Raw genomic sequence first — 18,181 nt, forward strand, 5'->3', positions numbered from 1 at the left:
AAGCCACAGCATAGGCAGATGACAAAAAAAAACGGAATACACAACGAATTCATTGATTAAATCATTTAAAAACTGCTTGAGACATTGTAGTGGAGACCAGCTCTCATCGAATCAGACTGTTACCGGTCATTAAACCGCGGGGAAGGAGGATACGAGTGGCACAAAGGAAGGACAGCTATAAATAACCAATCAAACGGGACCATATGGAAGGAACCGATGGATGAAGTATACCTCAACGAAAAAAACTGGGACTGTCGCACACTGGTTGACAATGAACTGGCGTACGCGATGCGGAAGCACCACCGGCTGATCAAATGCCTCAGCAATGACAATGCGCTGAACAGCAAACAGTGTCTCGGTGTGTTTGGCCATTCTCATGCTCACAGTGCAAATTGCGGAATGTGACAACCTCAAAGTGACAAACTTTCTTCACTGGGTGGGCGTGCTTGGCTTACGGATGCAAGTCTGAAAAAGCGTTGAAACATCAGATGATGGTTCTGTTAGAAGGAAGTGAACGAACCCGATCGGAAGGAAGTACAGTTAATTCGTGCGGTCGTTTGGACACGGTCAGTATCGGTAAATCAGGTCGCGAAATGGATAAGAAACCTAAACACGCTCGGTGGGTGTGTGACTGCATCTCAGGAAGTTCAGCTTGGGGCGTATTCGTGGTCAGAACAAGAAATATCCCTCGCAAAAGGTTTCATATTCCTACACGTTATACATCTCAGCTAGGTGACAGGCGAATTCCGGTTCAGAACAATGACCCACTGTGGAATGTTTACCTCAGAACCATTACCAAGTATCAGCTAATTATGAATCGCAAAACTAAAAAATGTTGGGAACGGAGATTTCATCCTGAAAGTGGAACCAAACTATGTTGAAAAGTACTGCACAGCTGTTTCTTCTCTTTTACGGATGATCAGCAATGCGCATCTCACCAAACCTGGCGTCTTTTCGCACTTACAAAAGGAAATCTCCACGGAAACTCCCAAATTCTCTCATACCACCTGTTTATTCTAAGGTCCTTAGAGGAAGAATAAAATTCACCTGATGAATTAAATTTCTATGTGGGAATTCGTCGTCCGAGGAGCCAGGTCACAAGTGCGACCACGTGGTGGTTGAGTGATGCTATGCCCCGTCTAAATGAGCGCTAATCACAGCTGATCGACTACTCGTGGCCGAACAGTTAATTGTTCAAACTACTGACTGGGAGGTTGTGGGTCCGAAACTTCCTGCATTTCGTGAGATGCGCACTACCGATGATTCCCAACAAGGATGAAACAGCTTCTGAGCTTTTCAGCGCACATCGACTTCACTGACAGGACGAAATCTCCATTGAAATTCCCCCATCTCTTCGGAGCAGCAATAAAAATGTAAGTGAAAATGAACAATTACATACAAATAAAAGTGGTTGTAACGGGAAGCTCAATTGCATCCTCTGAGTCTTCCGCTAACATTACGTTTACTTTCAGGTAAGTGTCCACCTACGTTAGAATTGGTGTTCAATTATGAAGCTTTCAAAAAGGAAAACATCATTTCGTTTGTGAATCCAGTCTCGAATTGTGACTGGTATTCAGTTGGCCGACGCAGTAAACTGTGTACGGTAAGGGAAACGATGGACAGAGACTTGACATCCAACGCTGAAAGCAACAAAGTAGTTTTTACAAATGCACTCAGTTGCATATCGACTTGGTTTTGACGGCAGACTCACGTGGCACCCAGCTGAACTGCTCGTTAATGATCTTTCTAGTAACTGAATGTGCTGCACCAGGCCATCTCACGTTTCAGTTGGCACAATATTGGAGATATCGCGATGCATGTATTAGACTACTCATAAATTTGGTGAAAACTCTTCGACAGCCCACGACCGGTTTTACCCATTTCGGGGACCATCAGGTGGGCGCAGTCTCCGAGTTTTGTCAACCTTGTGTTCTGCTTGAACCAAAATTGGACAGATTTCGACAAATACACTCATTTGTATATCAATTCTTTTTTGATGGAAGACCCACTTGGAATTCAGCTGAATCTCGTTAAAAACATCATAAATGAGAGATTCAGCTGGGTTCTAGGCGAGTCTCTCGCAAAACCGAATTTGTTTGCAAATGAGTATATTTCGCTAATTTGGTGGGTTCAAGTAGAACAAAAGGTTGACGGAAACTCGGAGACGTCGACTACCTGATGAGCCCCAAAAGGGCAAAACCGGCGTGGGCTGTTGAAGATCAGCAACCTTATGAGTAAAAAACCGTTCAGCTGTAGCACCCTCTCAGTGCCTAGCTGGCATGCTACCCGAAGGAAGCACGAGGGCTGGGATACTACCAGGTTGCCCAAGCCTAGGCAGGGGAAGTCGAGTGGCAGAAGTCGGGTTCGAACCACTGACCTTCCGGTCAGTAAATTCGCGGCCTAACCACTTGGGCCATCTCGCCCCAACTTTATGAGTAATGTGATATGTCTATGGGAAACATGTAGTATTAAGGATAAAATAAATAATAATCGCTCAGCTGCAAAGCGCTTTCGGAGCCTAGTTGCCAAGCCATTCGAAGGAAGTACTAGGGCAAAGGAACTGTCAGTACACCAAACCCAAATCAGGAGCGGTCGAGGTTGGGTTCGACTGTTAGCATGACTAGTGACAATGGTCCTGAATAACCGTACGCGGCTTACCGGTGATCAAGTGGTAGTAACACAAATTGGACTAATCACAGTTTGAGCGACCTTTCCCCCAATTAGTCCACTATCTGTAAAGCCAAAGCAGCGCCAAGACAGTAACTACGTGTAGGAATGAAGATGAACACAAAGGCACATACTTTCGTCGGGAGAAATTATGATGTTTCCGGCAAGTAGGTCGTTGTGACACAAGACAATCGGGGTCGAAGCATGCTGAAGGATGGATGCCATCTCGTCAACTTCATGTAGGAGGTCTGAGATCGAGGGAAGGCGGTGCCTTTCGGAAGAATACACAAACAGACACAAAAAACTGAGTAAGCAGAAAACAATTTCCAATGAATGACAACTAACTGGGGAAACGAAATGAACTGCAACTAGTTCTACATGTGTTTCCTATTAAACGTTTTTACGATCGGATTGTAAAGTACCTCACACAAAAACAATGCAATTGAGCCAGGAAAGCTACTGGCGTCCTATTCGCTATAGCTCTAGCACTCTTTCGGTGCCTATCTGCCATGCCACCCTAAGGAAGCATGAAGGCTGGGATACTGCCAGGTTGACCAAGCCTAGACACGGGAAGTCGAGAGGCAGAGGTCGGGTTCGAACCTTCCGGTCAGTAAATTCGCGCTCTAACCACTGAGCCATCTCGCCCCCCCCCCCTATTCGCTATAGACACTAGACCAGATAGAAAACGCGAAATGACAGATATTCCTGTGGCTTGATTGACAAGAAGAGGTGGAACAAGTCAAGTAAACAGAACGGAGAGGGGAGACAACTTCTGGTGATCGCAAGGAGTGGGGTTCAATTCGACCAAAGGAGAATCAGGCGGGGTAATCATATCAAGCTACACGAGGCCTAAGGACAGGCCTTACTACAAAGTGGAATTTTGTGAGTACGACAACAGTTATAAACTTTGGATAAGACCAAGACGAAATGAAGCACTAACTACGCATCATCGGATGGATAAAAGATTGAACAATGTGGTTCCCAACCCAATTTGTCCGATTTCATCTTTCCTTCTTCGAATGGAGGTTCTTGTAAAGAATAGATTGTATTAAGAACAGTGCATAAACCGTAATAATACCGATGTATTTTTACCAAATCTTTTTCTTGCAAAAACGTCTTCTTACCGTTTTTCGGTAAACAGAACTGTGGCGACTCAAGCCGGTGTGACCGTGCAAACATGTTACCGAAACAAGCCAAGTGCCCTACGTGTATTCATTGGTTTCCAAGATGCAGTGCAGTCGACCGCCATGTGCTTGACTGGAGTCATGGCGGCTTACCGATGCCAGTTTCTACCCAGATTGTCTAACTGAGTGTTGGAGGCACCACGGATGTTTGTGACAGGCTGGTAATCCCTGTCACACTTTTACCCGTCTTCACTATGGGGCTTTATTCAAATAAGTTTACATGGTTGTAGGGGATCTAAGCACCAGTGTCCCCTGGTGTTGCTGTCAGTGAAGACGACATAAGATTGACGGAAACACAGAGACAAAAGGGCTGTCTGAAGAACCCTAATGAAGCCAGTGGTGGGTTGTAGAAGATCCCGAAGTGTTAAAAATGGTATCAAGCCATGTGGTAACTTGGATTTTTCTGTAAATCTTGCACTACGGACGGAAAACACTGGAGGCGAGGATTGGATAGTTGATTTCTGTTTGGAGATGTTTTTTGTTGCAGATTCGTGAATCCATCGTTGCAGTCTTTAGAAACTTTGCCTATCGTCAGGGTGAAAGGAGTCCGAAATACATACTTGATTCAACGAAGCCAGAGTTTTAAGAAAAAATCGGGGCGAGACAGCTTAGTGGTTAGAGAGCGAATTTACTGACCGGAAGGTCCGTGGTTCGAACCCGACCTCTGCCTCTCGACTTCCCCTGTCTAGGCTTGGGTAACCTGGCAGTATCCCAGCCCTCGTGCCTCTTTCGTGTGGCACGGCAGCTAGGCACCGAAAGGGTGCTACAGCTGAGCGTTTTTTAAAGAAAATATCGACAGATTTAGTCTTTCTTCAGTGCCGTCACGTTTTACAACATGTTCTCATTTTTCCTACAACTTATAAACAGTTTCCCAGTGTCAATTAAATGTCCTCCTCGTCTTACATTCAAATACATCCACGAAAACCTATAGGAAGGGCTTGCACATCCACATTCAGTCGGGTGATTTGATAAAAAGCGTCAACGACATGGGATAGGTGCCCCTTTATTGTTCACAAAATAGGATGCACATCGAGACTCACACACACGCAGTGAAAGTTATCACATCACGTAGCTGTCAATGCACTAGGATCAGCTGACTGACCACAACAACCGACTCGGAAGTATGTACTACTGTCAAAGAGTTTCAGTAGGAGGTTTGCTATCCCAGTGACCGCTCAGTTGTGACCAAATCATTCATTCGCAGGGACAGACAGCTGGAAGACTGGGAACTGGAAGCGAGACCGATCGGCAACCATCTCCTAACACAACTGTATATACGGGGTTAGCACGCTTAACTTGGGCGAAGTGGATGATGATATCCGAGCTGAGTGGGTCATGAAAAAACGGTCAAAACGAGTCAAAACTCACTCGCAGAAACCATTTGTTCCGGATTTGGTCTTCAGTAAAGAAATCCAAGCATACAGTCTTGGGAATGTGACACAGTCCTGAGGGCCAGGGTCAGTTGATGCTTTTCCATAGGCTTGGATTAGGGGATCCCGAACGAGAAGACAGTGAAACTGGGCTAGTTCTGAAGCAATCAATCTACAAAGGGATGGAAAATCATGTGTGGAGGCCTCGAAGAGAGTTGAGATAAATTAGAGCATATAGTTGTATGAGGGAGAGTTCGAACCAAGCCAGAAAACACAAAGCAGACACATCCCGTTTCTAGACGCGTCGATTATAGCAAAATACTATCGGGCGTTACCAAGAACATAAATAAAGAAGAGCTTTTTGTAGCCAAGCTTCCGCCCTACAAAGCGAGCCTCATGCGGTCGAACGAATTCTTTCAACCTGTTAGAGAGAATCCGTCACAGGGAAGGGGATCGATCGAATATCAGGATGTGTGTGTACACTTGTATTTCTCAAACCTCATCAATGGAGTTTGAGCCAAATAGCCAGATGGACACGAAAGCAACTTAAGAACTGCCGTAAAATTGTTTTGGGACCGATCGAGCGAAGGAAATCCGCAGATGGTCTAGCCAGTTTTAAATGGTGCGCCAACCCAGCATCAATAGACGACGAACTGCACTCAGAACTGGACTGTCTTGTTGACAACACATCGCGCTCCGGCGTAACGAAAATCCCGAGTCCTACAATCAGGAAGGTCAGATTGCTGAAAATACACCCTGAACGCCTGGAACCTACTGAGTCTCTAAAACTCCACCAAAATCTCAATAGGAAAGCCGGCAAGCATCTAGGCCACTTAATCATTCAAGCAATTTAGCTGAAACAGTGATGACGTCGGATAATCGACGCCAACGGCATTCTTAATTGTCCGGTTCTAACCAGACTGTCCGAATGGAAGTGTAGGCACCTCGGAATGATTGTAGTAAGCTAGCACTAAGTCCGATCCCCGTCCACTTTTATTCTTTGCTTCACAATAAGTCTTTCGAGTAAATCGTGGTAGCGAGGTGTCAGTGTTGCTGTCGATAATGATCCGACTACAGTCATTCGTTAACAATCCACTGTGGTCAGGGGGGGGGCATAGATACCACGATCACGCAACTGTTGTTAGCCCCACAACAACGACTGCTCCTGGAGACTTTCCCGATGTACTTTATCTCTTCTCCGCGCACTTTGACACCCTACCCCCCCCCCCCCCCCCCGAAATCGCTGTTGGACAGTGAGACCGCTGCGTGAAGACATTTCATGGATCTTCCTTTGGTGAGGCAACGGAATGATGACATGCACTGGTAGCTGATCAGATGGTCGTTTACCCAACTTGACAACTGACTTGCAAACGTTTCGTCCCCAGTCGGGGAGACATTGTCAGTGCGCAGTTGAGTAGGTGCTTCCTCCGGGGCTAGCTGCGTTTATGCAGTTTCGCACTATATATATATATATATATATATATATATATAACGCAGATAAACACGGAGGAAGCACCCACTCAAATGCACACCGACGATGTCTCCCCGACCAGGGGCGAAACGCTTGCAATTCAATTGTCAATTGTTCGGCGAACGGATCAACGACCATTTGATCAGCCACCAGTAACCACATCCGAGCCACCTACATTCCGACACATTGATCATTTGCAATTCAGTGGAGAATCTTCAAACGAACACAATCACCAGGTTTAGGAACGAACACAATGCGGGGCGAAACTACCACGCCCACCGAAGAACCTTTAGAGAGCTTGCTTGATTTTCATCTAGTTAGTATTCAGGGTGTTTTATTTCGACCTTAGCTAGAAGGTCATTTTGCAACGAGAGGAATTATTTTTGAAGCGATTGGAAAACGAGTAAGTTGGAGTTCATTGTTCAAACTATCCTTAATGTGAATTTAAAGATGTATTGATGGTAACCTAAAAATGCTTCAGTGTGAAGACAGGATGTCCTAAGGGTTACACGCAACCGCGAGAATTGTATAACTTTTGACAAATTAATTTCACATTAGGAACCGAAAAAGCCGCAATGGATCAAACAAGCTGTTTTTTGCCGGGGAGGGGTATTTATGGGAACTGGCAGGTTGCATACATCTTACACCGTCATGTGGAGAGTTGGCACCGCGTTTGTACAATGATTTGAAAACATATCCAGTCAGATGACTTGGCGAACCTCTTAGACAGAGGACAGCTATCAGCTTGTCAAACCCGATGAGATGAATCTTAAGATTCAGTACGCACACTACGGCATAGCGGTCATTACAACTCAGGTTACTGCCCGCTTTCTCATCAGATTTAGTTACTTTTCCACTTTGTTAGCATCTGGTTGTGCAGCGTGATCGATGAAGAGGATCGAGTCCGGTACGTGTACGTGATAAATTCAAGTTGCCATATCACATGACTATCTGATCTGGTCTGGACACAGTACATGCGACCTTGCGGACGATCCGTGTCATCATGGTTTTGAGGGTACAGCATATGTGCATTGGTCATCGAATTGCGTGTGTGGACGACCGGTTGGGGCGAATAAAGGACGCGTGCGAACAGGACGTAAACAGCAGAACTTTAAAATACAGGTCATCTGATGTCACACGGTCAAACCAGGCGAAGCAACACAACCGAAATATGGTTCAATACTCAATCAAACATGCAGTCCAGCTTCACGTGTAAACGACCGATAGAACAGTCTATGTGATACACTACTCATAAGGTTGCTGAAAACTCCTCGACATTATGAATATTGCACTACAAAAATATATATGTATCGCGATATATCGAATATCGTAGCGACTGAAACATGAGGCGGCCTGGTGCAGCACATTCAGTTGCCTGAAAACATCACAAACGAGAGATTCAGGTGGGTTCCAGATGAGTCTCTCGAAAAACCAAATTAGTTTGCAAATGAGTGTATTTCGCCAGTCCATGTGAGTTTTTGGGCTGATAGTATAGGCCACCACTCTGAACTCCTGGGTTGGATTAATCATTTTCTGCTCAAGCAATCAGAAAAATACGACAGTCTTTAGAGAACTCAATGAGGATAATCTACTAACCAAGTTTTGACATTGTATTACCATGCTATCCAATTTTTAAAGGTTCTATCAAAACAATCGCCGCTCCGTTTGATCTTACAACACCTAATTAAACGGGTAAAAAAATACAAAGGAGTTGGGTATAGAGGTCACTCAGAGCCGGAAATTCTGGGACACATTTCAGAATCCAAAGTAACGCATCGAGTTGTGCAAAACATAGTGTCCATACGCCCCATAAACCAAAAAAAAGCGGTAAGTGCAGTGCCTGATAACGGATGCAAACACCGGTTCAAAACATGCCCTAGTATGCGAGTCGGCGATTCGCAACCGAAGCACCGACACCAGTGGACAGTCGTAGGACAACACTACATTGTCTGGGTTGGGACATCCGAAAAACCTCGGAAGAACCGGAAAACGTACCATGACGCATACTGATGACATGTGGCGGAAACCTAGCAGAAATTGTCTAATGACGTACGAATCGTATGTGACATTAGATCTGATTGGGATACAGAAGTACATGTTGTGGGATGTCCTCGTTTGAACAGACGTCCTCCTGTCCTGGCTCAATTATTCTGGTGAATCCACACCAAAGGCGGCGGGGGGAAGTACCGGACTCGAGTTTCGCTCTTATTAGAGCTCATCAACAATGCATATGACCAATGACCGTGCCGGGGTTTGAACTCCGGACATCTAACATGCGAGGTGAACGTACTAACACTATTCCACCAGCACACGTTGGACGTATCTGAATTCTCACGTCTGAACGAGCGAACTCGAGTCCATTGCTTCCCCCCCTTTGGTGTGATTTACCAGATAATTGCCTCAGGACAGGAGGACGTCTGTTCAAACAAGAGTGATGTGAATGTGAACAATACAAAGATACATTGATTCAACCTTCTCATCAAGGTAGTAAAGTGTTGAAAGGAGGAGAGTAATCATTATGATCATATCCAGCAAAGATGCCTCACTAATAACTAGGTTCCGAAGAGTCCATTACAGCATTCCACCTCATGACCTTAGGCGTGACCCATCCCAAAGGAGACGACAGCCTCCATTTTTCGGTTTCCTTGCAGAAGGGGATCGCTACATCTTCAAGCTGTGTTGCATCACGAATGAATCCAATCACTGCCCAATGCAGGCTCACCCGAATACACCGACATATCACAGCCACCTGGGTGTAACAAGTGCAAGACGCTGTGTTGTGTTCTGGTCGTGTGCTCAGTTCACAGGCATGTGCGTGCCCACTGATACTAAACGCGTGGGCTTCTATTCTGGTACAAACCAAACCTGTGTCTTGTACTACCTATCGCGAGTGAATCGGTGGAATTTCAAATTTGTTTACAACGCACAGACCTACCTACACAAACTGGAAGGAAATCCATACTTTCGTAGTGTACACGGAATGGGATCGACGGGGTCCGGGAGAGACAAACATACAGAAACTTGTTCCCTTAAAACAGCTGAAAAAGTTAGGAATAGGACTCAGTCGATTTATCATGTCCAAATGAAGAGTAAATTTAGTTCAAAAGCGACTGGTAAGTAGTGGCTTTTGTATGCAAGTGTTGTTTTGAGCGTTCAGCAAAGTCTCATGCTTTGCAGAGTTTCACATCCTGGATATTGATTGCCGAACAGGACAAAATCTTCGAGATAACTCAGTAATTAAGACACGAACTAATTGACTGGAAGGTCCGTGGTTCGAACCCGGCCTCGACTGCTCCTGCCTAGACTTTGGCAACCGGACAGTATTTCAGTCCTCGTGCTTCCTTCAAGTGGCATGATGACTGAGGACAGAAAGAATGTTACAGCTGAACTGTTTGTATCTCTCTCCAGAGGGGACTTTTAAAGCGAGATCATTATTCCTGAAGAGTCGAAAGCCGAGTTAAGCGGCGGCAAAAGGCAGATATGTCATCCTGTTCCCCAGAAGCTAAAAACCCCATTTCGCCGTGACGAAAGAACTGTCTTGCAGTTTTATAACAAACAGGTTTTCAACGTTCAACGACGGTGCTGAATAAATCAGCACAGTCGAAAATCCAACAACGGAGTTGCTGATGGCCCGAAAAATGAAAGAATGTTTTAGTTCTTGGCACCGTACGACCGAACCTTTACTAAGCAAACGGACACAATGACACGGTGCTGTGAGTCCTGTGGACTTTAGCTGGGTTGTACTCAAATCGACCCTCAGTAGACATTCCCGATACAGCCTACCAAGTCATCCTTCATGTTGTTTTTTTCAAAGACCTCAGGAACGGAGTCAAACGAGAAAGCCTTGTGAATTCGTAACTACAGTAGTTCCCATCCATCTGTTGGAATGTGCACAGAAGTGCAATCCGTCGGTACTGGCCTGCCCGAATGGGGATTCCGATAGTAGCATCCCTTGAAAAAGTTATTGTGTCTATAACTCAGCTTGAAATGCATATATGCATTTTGTGCTGAGGTTTCACTAAATGGCTCATAAGCATGATCCCATCGAACAAGGCTTTTCTGTCACCATTTCGAGTCACGGTTGAAACACTGTTCCTCGGGTTTCGTACATCAAACAAAAATCAGCTGGTCACTATGACAGTGTAACGCCATGAAGTCTCGATACCCCAGAGTGGCTATAAACTGAGTGTTGGGAATAAACTATCCGTGATATTATATCCCATCAATAAGGGTTGTAGTAAAGACAATACAGGTGAGGTCCATTTGAGTACAACCATCGAATGTGACCGTCTTCGCTAGTTTCTCAGAGTTCTCTATTGGAATGAACTGAATGCTGCCCGATGTGGCCCCGACTTTTTCACTAGACCGGGTGATTCGAACCGGTGATTCTTAAACTGGCAGGCTCATAGTCCCCTATCATTATGTGCTCAACATAATTACCTATCCGGTAATGTGGAATCCGACGAAGACAACAGAACAGCGCTCACCGTTAGGCGATATCCTCAAAAAGACTACCCCCGCGGAGTTCAAGTGGTCTACATTTCGAACAAACTGATAATTGTTCAGGTGTAACAAACTTTCGGTGTCGAGCTGCCTCGCATCCCGAAGGAAACACGGGGACTGAGACACCACCAAGTTGTTTAAGCCCAGGCAGGAGCAGTTGAGAGGCCAGGGTTGGGTTCGAACCACGGACCTTCCGATCAGCAAGTTTGCACCTTAGGCACTGAGCCATCTCGAGCTGGGTGGTCAATACTGCGGCACTAGTTCTTACAAAACATAACGACTAATGCTATAAATGACTCCAAATGATGGATGCCACCCCGTACTCTTCAGGCTGACAGCAATTCGGAAAAGGAGTGAGGCTTCCGACATTAACAAGGATGTATGCTGACTGCACCGTAAAGCTAGTCCACTAAATGTGGTTCTTACGACTCAATAAGCGAGAGATCGTTTTTGATAGAGATTTCATCTTGTCAGTGAAGGCAATCTATGCTGAAAAGCCGAGACGCATTGTGCAGCTGTTTCATCCCTATTGATAATCGCCAGCGGTGCACATCTCACGAAACTCCAGGGGGTTTCGAACCCGCAACCGTCCGACCCGTGGTTGAACACTGAACCGTTTGGCCACAAGTAGCTAGTCAGCAGTATGATTAGTCCCCACTTAGACAGGACATGGCGCCACTCATCCGTTCATCACGAAAACCACATCACGTGATCACATACTGACTGGCTCCTCGAGTGACGACTTATCAGAATGAAGTTTCACACAACTCACGAAGTAAGAAAAGTGCACACCTAAGTCTCAGTACAACCTTTTGAAGACGGATTAGATGCTTTTAGTGGATTATAAACGTGGTAAGTCGTTGTTTTAGACTCAGAATCAAGTTTATTAAACCTCTCAATACTCACTCAAGTTGCGCGACTGGGTTCGCAAAACGACCTGGTTTGATAACTTTACGAGTACATTCACAACCAACGAGCTATATGCTTTTAGTGGATTATAAACGTGGTAAGCCGCTGTTTTAGACTCAGAATCAAGTTTATTGAACCTCTCAATACTCACACAAGTTGCACGAATGGATACGCAAAACGGCCTGGTTTCACAACCAACGAGCTACGATCGGACCGGCTTGTTTACACGTAGTCAATGGGCCGATTAAAAGTGCCTGCGGATGGATGCACGATAATGCCTTGACAACGGCCCGGATTTTGCGGACAAGACAACTCGAACCAAGTGTTTAGCAAACGAAACAACGATGGGGATTGATCAAGGACATCCCACTGGAGCCTCTGTGGTCCGACGCCCTCCCCCTAAAACATAGCTACACCTATTCCGTTGTGAAACACTGGCCTAACTACTGTCTCCAACGTGCACGTGGTTGGGTAAGTGAGCGTTTATCGAGCCTCCTGACTAACGAATACTAGTTTCGAAAGTTGACTCACAACTACACCAACCATCGTCCAGGTTCTTGGTTGGCTAGGGGATAGATGAATCATCAGGAAGCGGCCAATCAGTACCAATAAAGCGAACCGTTGGCAAGCGATAGCAATAGTCTGGACACTCGAAACCCATTTAGTATCACAGTGAAGAAGGTACGAACTGTCGTGCTGTATTGTTCCTGATTTCGGAAACGATAGTGTCCATGTATGAGCAGAGTTACACCGAAATTTCCAAATTCCCATCGAAGGAAACTGGTCTTCTAGTCAACAATCTGAGAATCTAATCCGTGGTTCATTGGTCCAAGCTCGACTCAAGGCACGCTGAATAAGTGACTGCAGTTGAGAGACCCCTAACTCCCAGGCAATCAAGCCAAAAACTATTCTGATTTCGTTAACTAGAATTCCAGCCCCAGAGGAACCGTGTATGAACGCAGGTCTAACTGAGAACTCTGTTACGGACTCTCCAATATAATGGACGCTTTCTTGTAGGATAACTTTCTCCCAGTGTACTGTCCCTCTACAATCCACCAGAGGTGATTCGAAAGCCCCTGCCATATTCTCGGTTTTGGTGAAAAAATTTGAGGTTCAGGAAATATGCGTTATCGCTTAACCAGCTGCCGACATGGTCACGTAGACTGATCAGCACCGAGAAACCAGACTGTTCACTTAAGCCTTCGCTTATTACGATAAATGTGATCAAATCCCAGTATGCTGAGAACTGCAACCGATACCCTCAGCTGCTCAAGACCCGTCTGGTGGGCGAGCTAAATCAATGGGATCAGGGAGTACGGGCTTATGGAACACGGCTCATTTCTAGCTAGACTCTAATGAATGCCTGCTTGTTCAATGAAGACCACTCCACGTTCAACAACAAATACACTCATTTGCATCCAATTTGGTTTTCACCGGCGTCTCACGTGAATCCCTCGTTTATGATATTCCTCAACTGTGAATATGATGCATAAACGCCGTTTCATGCTTGGTACGATATTCGAGACACTACAGCATAATGAAGAAAAATTTTCAGTGGCTTTATAAGTAGTTTCCTTCATCAAAACCCCATATTAGGTTGCAGATCTGTTTGCTATCGAAGCAAAAACCAAGCGGCGGACACAAGTTACCAATAGTTCGCCAGATTAGCACAACTCCACTCTCAGGCTTTCGCAAAATGTACCTAATCAACAATGGCCAGGTGGCACTAAAATAACTCGACTACCCTGTCCTGCTACGTCTGCTACAAGGCACACCAGCTCTTTAATGAACCAACAATTCGCAAGCTGCTCGCGAATCACGTATTAGTTAGGCAGCAGCTGGCCTCTGTTGAAACTGAACCACACAATTAGATGGTCCGAGTTTCATTTAATTACTGATGCTGAAAACATGGTCGAACAACTTGCACCAAGGGACAAAAACCGCATTTGCTTAATGGTCTAGCCGTCCTAAACTCTTGAAGTCACGTCAAGGTCGAGAACTTTCTTGGTTCTTACGCAACCAGATGCAATTGCTACAAATTGACATAAGGGCGACTCTACACGAATGGAGTGAGTATGCACCGTAATATGCGCAATGTGCCGTTGCCCTCCGGTAGCTTTTGACTTCCAGATGAAAATATAACGCGGTATCAGCTCTATTCCTATGCTCTATGCTAAACAGCAATCTAAAAAGGTCTGGTGACCGGGTGGATAAAATAATTGATCACTATTTGATGATCAGGGTTTGAACCCCTGACTCACGTTCGGGTCTCCATGGAGTCTTATGGGTTGAGGATTCCCGATAAGGATGAAACAGCTATACGATGACTTAGCTGATTGGTTCTCCTTTCGCCTTAAATCGTAATTACTGATCATCACTTGGGTGTTTGTGATGCCAGGTGACCGTGACCCGAGATTGGCCAGTTAAAGCCGTTCTGGCACGGGGGAACTGGTCACACGCTACCCCCGCCATGTGGCATTCTTATACAGGGACTCTTGCTATCACCCATGTATGCACAATAATTAGATGACACCTGTGCGATTGTTCAATCAACAGACCGAACCGCTTACACTACAACTACCCTGCCCCTATCATCGGCCATATCACAAGCTATATTCGAGTAAAACAATACAGTCAGAGGCGATCCAAGAAGCCCCTTGAGTCTTCGATTTTTTCGTCATTGTAAAAATAGGACAGCTACCCGATAGAAAACACGTAGACAGACTAGATAAAGAACACCTTAAGGGAAAGACGGATAGTAACGAGGAAGAGATTGATACATGGAGTAGACAAAACGCCGTACCCATGCACCTGGTTTCCGGGAAAGACCGCAAAAGGTGGGACCCTATGTGCCAGCGGCGATCTGCCAAAACCGGTTGGAGATCCATGTCGGACATTCCATTGTGAGACAGACTCACGCCAAAAGGCCAGGGGAGTCAGGGAACGACGGCCTGTGAGGTACGGGAGGGGATGAAGCATAAGCAATGCTACCCTACATGAAAAATGGAAAAAGAACGCCGATTCTACGGAAATTAGTACTGTAGTGGGAGCATATGAACGCATCTTCAGATAGGACACAAGCAAGCATTAGCAGTGTCAGCACAAACGTCGTCTCTCGAAAGGACGCTGAGAGAGAAGACCATACTCGAGTATGGTCTACTGTATTGTTAGATATAATCGTATAATGACCCCTTATTTTAGCACACTACTCTATGCAAAAACAAGTAATAGATTGCATACTAGAAGAGTCTCAGTCTGTGTATCTCTGCAGTTTACACATGTCAGAGGATTTCTGATTCCTGCGCACCGACGAATATCTGAGCCTGCTTATTATCAGGTAAAACTTTCATTCTGTGTATCTGTCTTTCCATGGTAACGCATTCGTTGAAACTACTGGAGAGGCATCTCATCAGATCGACCGTACTTACGGAGCTACACCGAAGCGATAGTCCGCCAAAGTTATCCCCGTCAAGTGGGAACATTTTCCATCACTTTTAGCCTTTCTTTCAGCTGGTCTCTCAGAGAGTCACAACCTCGACTTCACGAAAACTACACTCCATCCCTTCGTTTGTTGATCCCGTAGATCTAACCATGTTTCCAGAGATGGAATGCGATACAGTGTCTAACCATCACACAACGGACATATCCCTGTATACGACGAACTAGGTAGAAACCACCAGGGTTAAAATTCACGTACGATCAACCTTCTGTCACTCACATGTGAATACAGATGAAGCTAATATTTGAAAGAAAGCAGTCGACTTAGCTTTCCACAAGAATGAGGCACGAGGCTGAGATACCTGTAGGTCGCCCAAGGCAGAGGCCGGGTTCGAACCACGAACCTTCCGGTCAGTAAATTCGCGCTCTAACCACTTGGTCCATCTCGGCTTAGCTTGTGTACTCTGGCACCATAAGCATTCTTGTCTTGTTCAGTTAGATGAATGGAGCTCATGAAACATGTTTACGCCGGCGCACCGAGCCGAGTGAAGAAATGCAGACGAGACTGAGCGTTAGTCAAACTCATAATCGGTATCCGCAAAAGCATCAGACTTGGTATCGTCTCAGAGCACAACTACCGGTAGAATGAAGCAAGAGGGCCTCGAAGCCGTCAGAACTCCCAAAGCATGAAGAAGAACCGAGAATTTGGGAGAGCTCGAACCAACTGACGTATGATAATGACTTTGATCAACAAGACCCTATGACCACTGCCGCAATAGTTTCCTATTTACCTAAATAGCTGTGAAAAATGGACTGAACTTGAAGATACAAGTGGACAAGATGTACTTATGAGGTCACTAATTTCTGCCAGGAAACGTCTTTCAGTTGAGCAGTGAGCAGCTAAACTGATTTTGTTGTCTCAGTGAGCCTGTCATCCACAATTCATATGGTAACTATGAGTTGTTGGCACTTTCAAACGCTACTGAGACATCACCGAAGGCATAACGCCTTTTTTCGATTTTTCGTCAATATCTACGCATGAGGAAGATTAGTGATCACTAATTATTGAGAGACATGCTTAAAAAATGACCCCAAATGGGCGCGAAACGGATATGAGAATAGAAATTACAAATCAAATCGCTCAGCTGTAGCGCCCTTTCGGTGCCTAGCTGCCACGCCCCCCAAAGGAAGCACGAGGGGTGGCATACTGCCAGGTTGCCCAAGCCTAGAGAGGGAAGTCGAGATGCAGAGGTCGGGTTCGAGTCACTGACCTTCCGGTGAATAAACTTGCGCTCTAACCACTTTGTCCATCTCGCCCCCAATCAGGAACCAGTGAACACGCCAAGACAAGTCTAGAAAGGTCCTTATTTCCCCACACAGTTATTTCTACTTGGAGACCATATCGAAACCTAGTGAACGATGTAAATTTTCACAACCAAAATAGTTTGATCGGCAAAGCCTTCGCCATTATGGATGGCGCCAATTGACCAAGTGACCGCTAAGCTGGAGTTCAAATATGGCTGATAGACAGTGAGAACGGAGCGACATCATTCAAATTTTACGATATACAAACGCTGCCAATTGTGAGGCTATGTACAACCGTCAGTTCACCGCTCAGAATTTTAACCACGTCATTGCATAGGTAAAATCATTGGACAACCACTCCCAAGCACTGGAGCTTCTAACCACGAGTCAGCATCTTTTGGCTGCAGCTATTTGATTGTAAGTATACCGAGTCAATGCTCTTCATTTTGACTTCACTGGCCATGATCTGTGACATACAGTTAGCTCATGATGTCTCCTGGTGACTGCTGACTTTGCCACACTGATCGATGCTAGTCGACGTCGGACGTCACTCAGTAGATAGTAACGCCGACGCTCACGTTCATTCTCAATGAAATCACGGGTAGGCATGTGGTATTTACCGCGCAACACCAGCCGAGTAAACGCCCACAAATGCGTAGGCTGTCTTCAGAATGAGTGCAGAGGCGGAGGGTTAGACAGCGAAGATTCAAATTAGCCCGTTTGGTAATAATCACAACTATTCCATCCTTTCGGAATGCAGATCATTCGGCTGTGTTGTTACGTTGGAGAAAGAGTATTCCAAGTTGGATTTCTGGTACTGTTGGCGGGCTGGCGTTGATGTTCTATTCAGGCTTGTTGAGGTTGTGTTGCGTGAGGCCAACTGAACTGCTTTCCAAATTGTTCAACCCATCGATCAGGACAACGAATTTGTGAGGGAATTGCCGTTCCATCTTTTTCGCATACAGTTTCGCCGATACCTATCTTCTTTTGACCGGTTAATCGAATCATTCGAAACCGTAGCTGATGGGGATTGTCATCCGGTTCTCCGAACATTTTCGTGGACACTGACATACTACTCATTAGTTTAATTTAAGCACCCACGTCTAATTAGGCAGCACTTTTCCAATATCACGAGGATGAAATTTTAAAATCCATACATCAAGGAAATATGTGAATGGTGCGAGAAGTTGGTTGCTAATTAGTGGGGGGTCTTTCTATGACCATCAGATCATCATATCATAGAAACGCAGTAGTCAGTAATCTGATATGTTAAATGCCAGTTTTTGCAACGACCAAGTAAAATGAAAAGGTCACACCGTGGGCTGTCCATCCCC

The 18,181-nt window shown here is 45.4% G+C and overlaps 1 protein-coding gene across 1 annotated transcript in view; it reads right to left on the reverse strand.

The window, feature by feature from the left end:
* T265_05217 (hypothetical protein) overlaps positions 1–18,181 on the reverse strand; it is a gene marked incomplete at both ends in the record, with an annotated part of 54,943 nt that overhangs the window by 19,334 nt on the left and 17,428 nt on the right. The window contains 3 exons of the mRNA XM_009170172.1: positions 2,802–2,938; positions 5,220–5,393; positions 9,628–9,720. Coding sequence (XP_009168436.1) covers positions 2,802–2,938; positions 5,220–5,393; positions 9,628–9,720 — 404 coding nt within the window. The remainder of the gene's footprint in view (positions 1–2,801; positions 2,939–5,219; positions 5,394–9,627; positions 9,721–18,181) is intronic.

The sequence above is a fragment of the Opisthorchis viverrini genome, assembly GCF_000715545.1.
Source record: "Opisthorchis viverrini unplaced genomic scaffold opera_v5_95, whole genome shotgun sequence".
Classification (NCBI taxonomy): Eukaryota; Metazoa; Platyhelminthes; class Trematoda; order Opisthorchiida; family Opisthorchiidae; genus Opisthorchis; species Opisthorchis viverrini.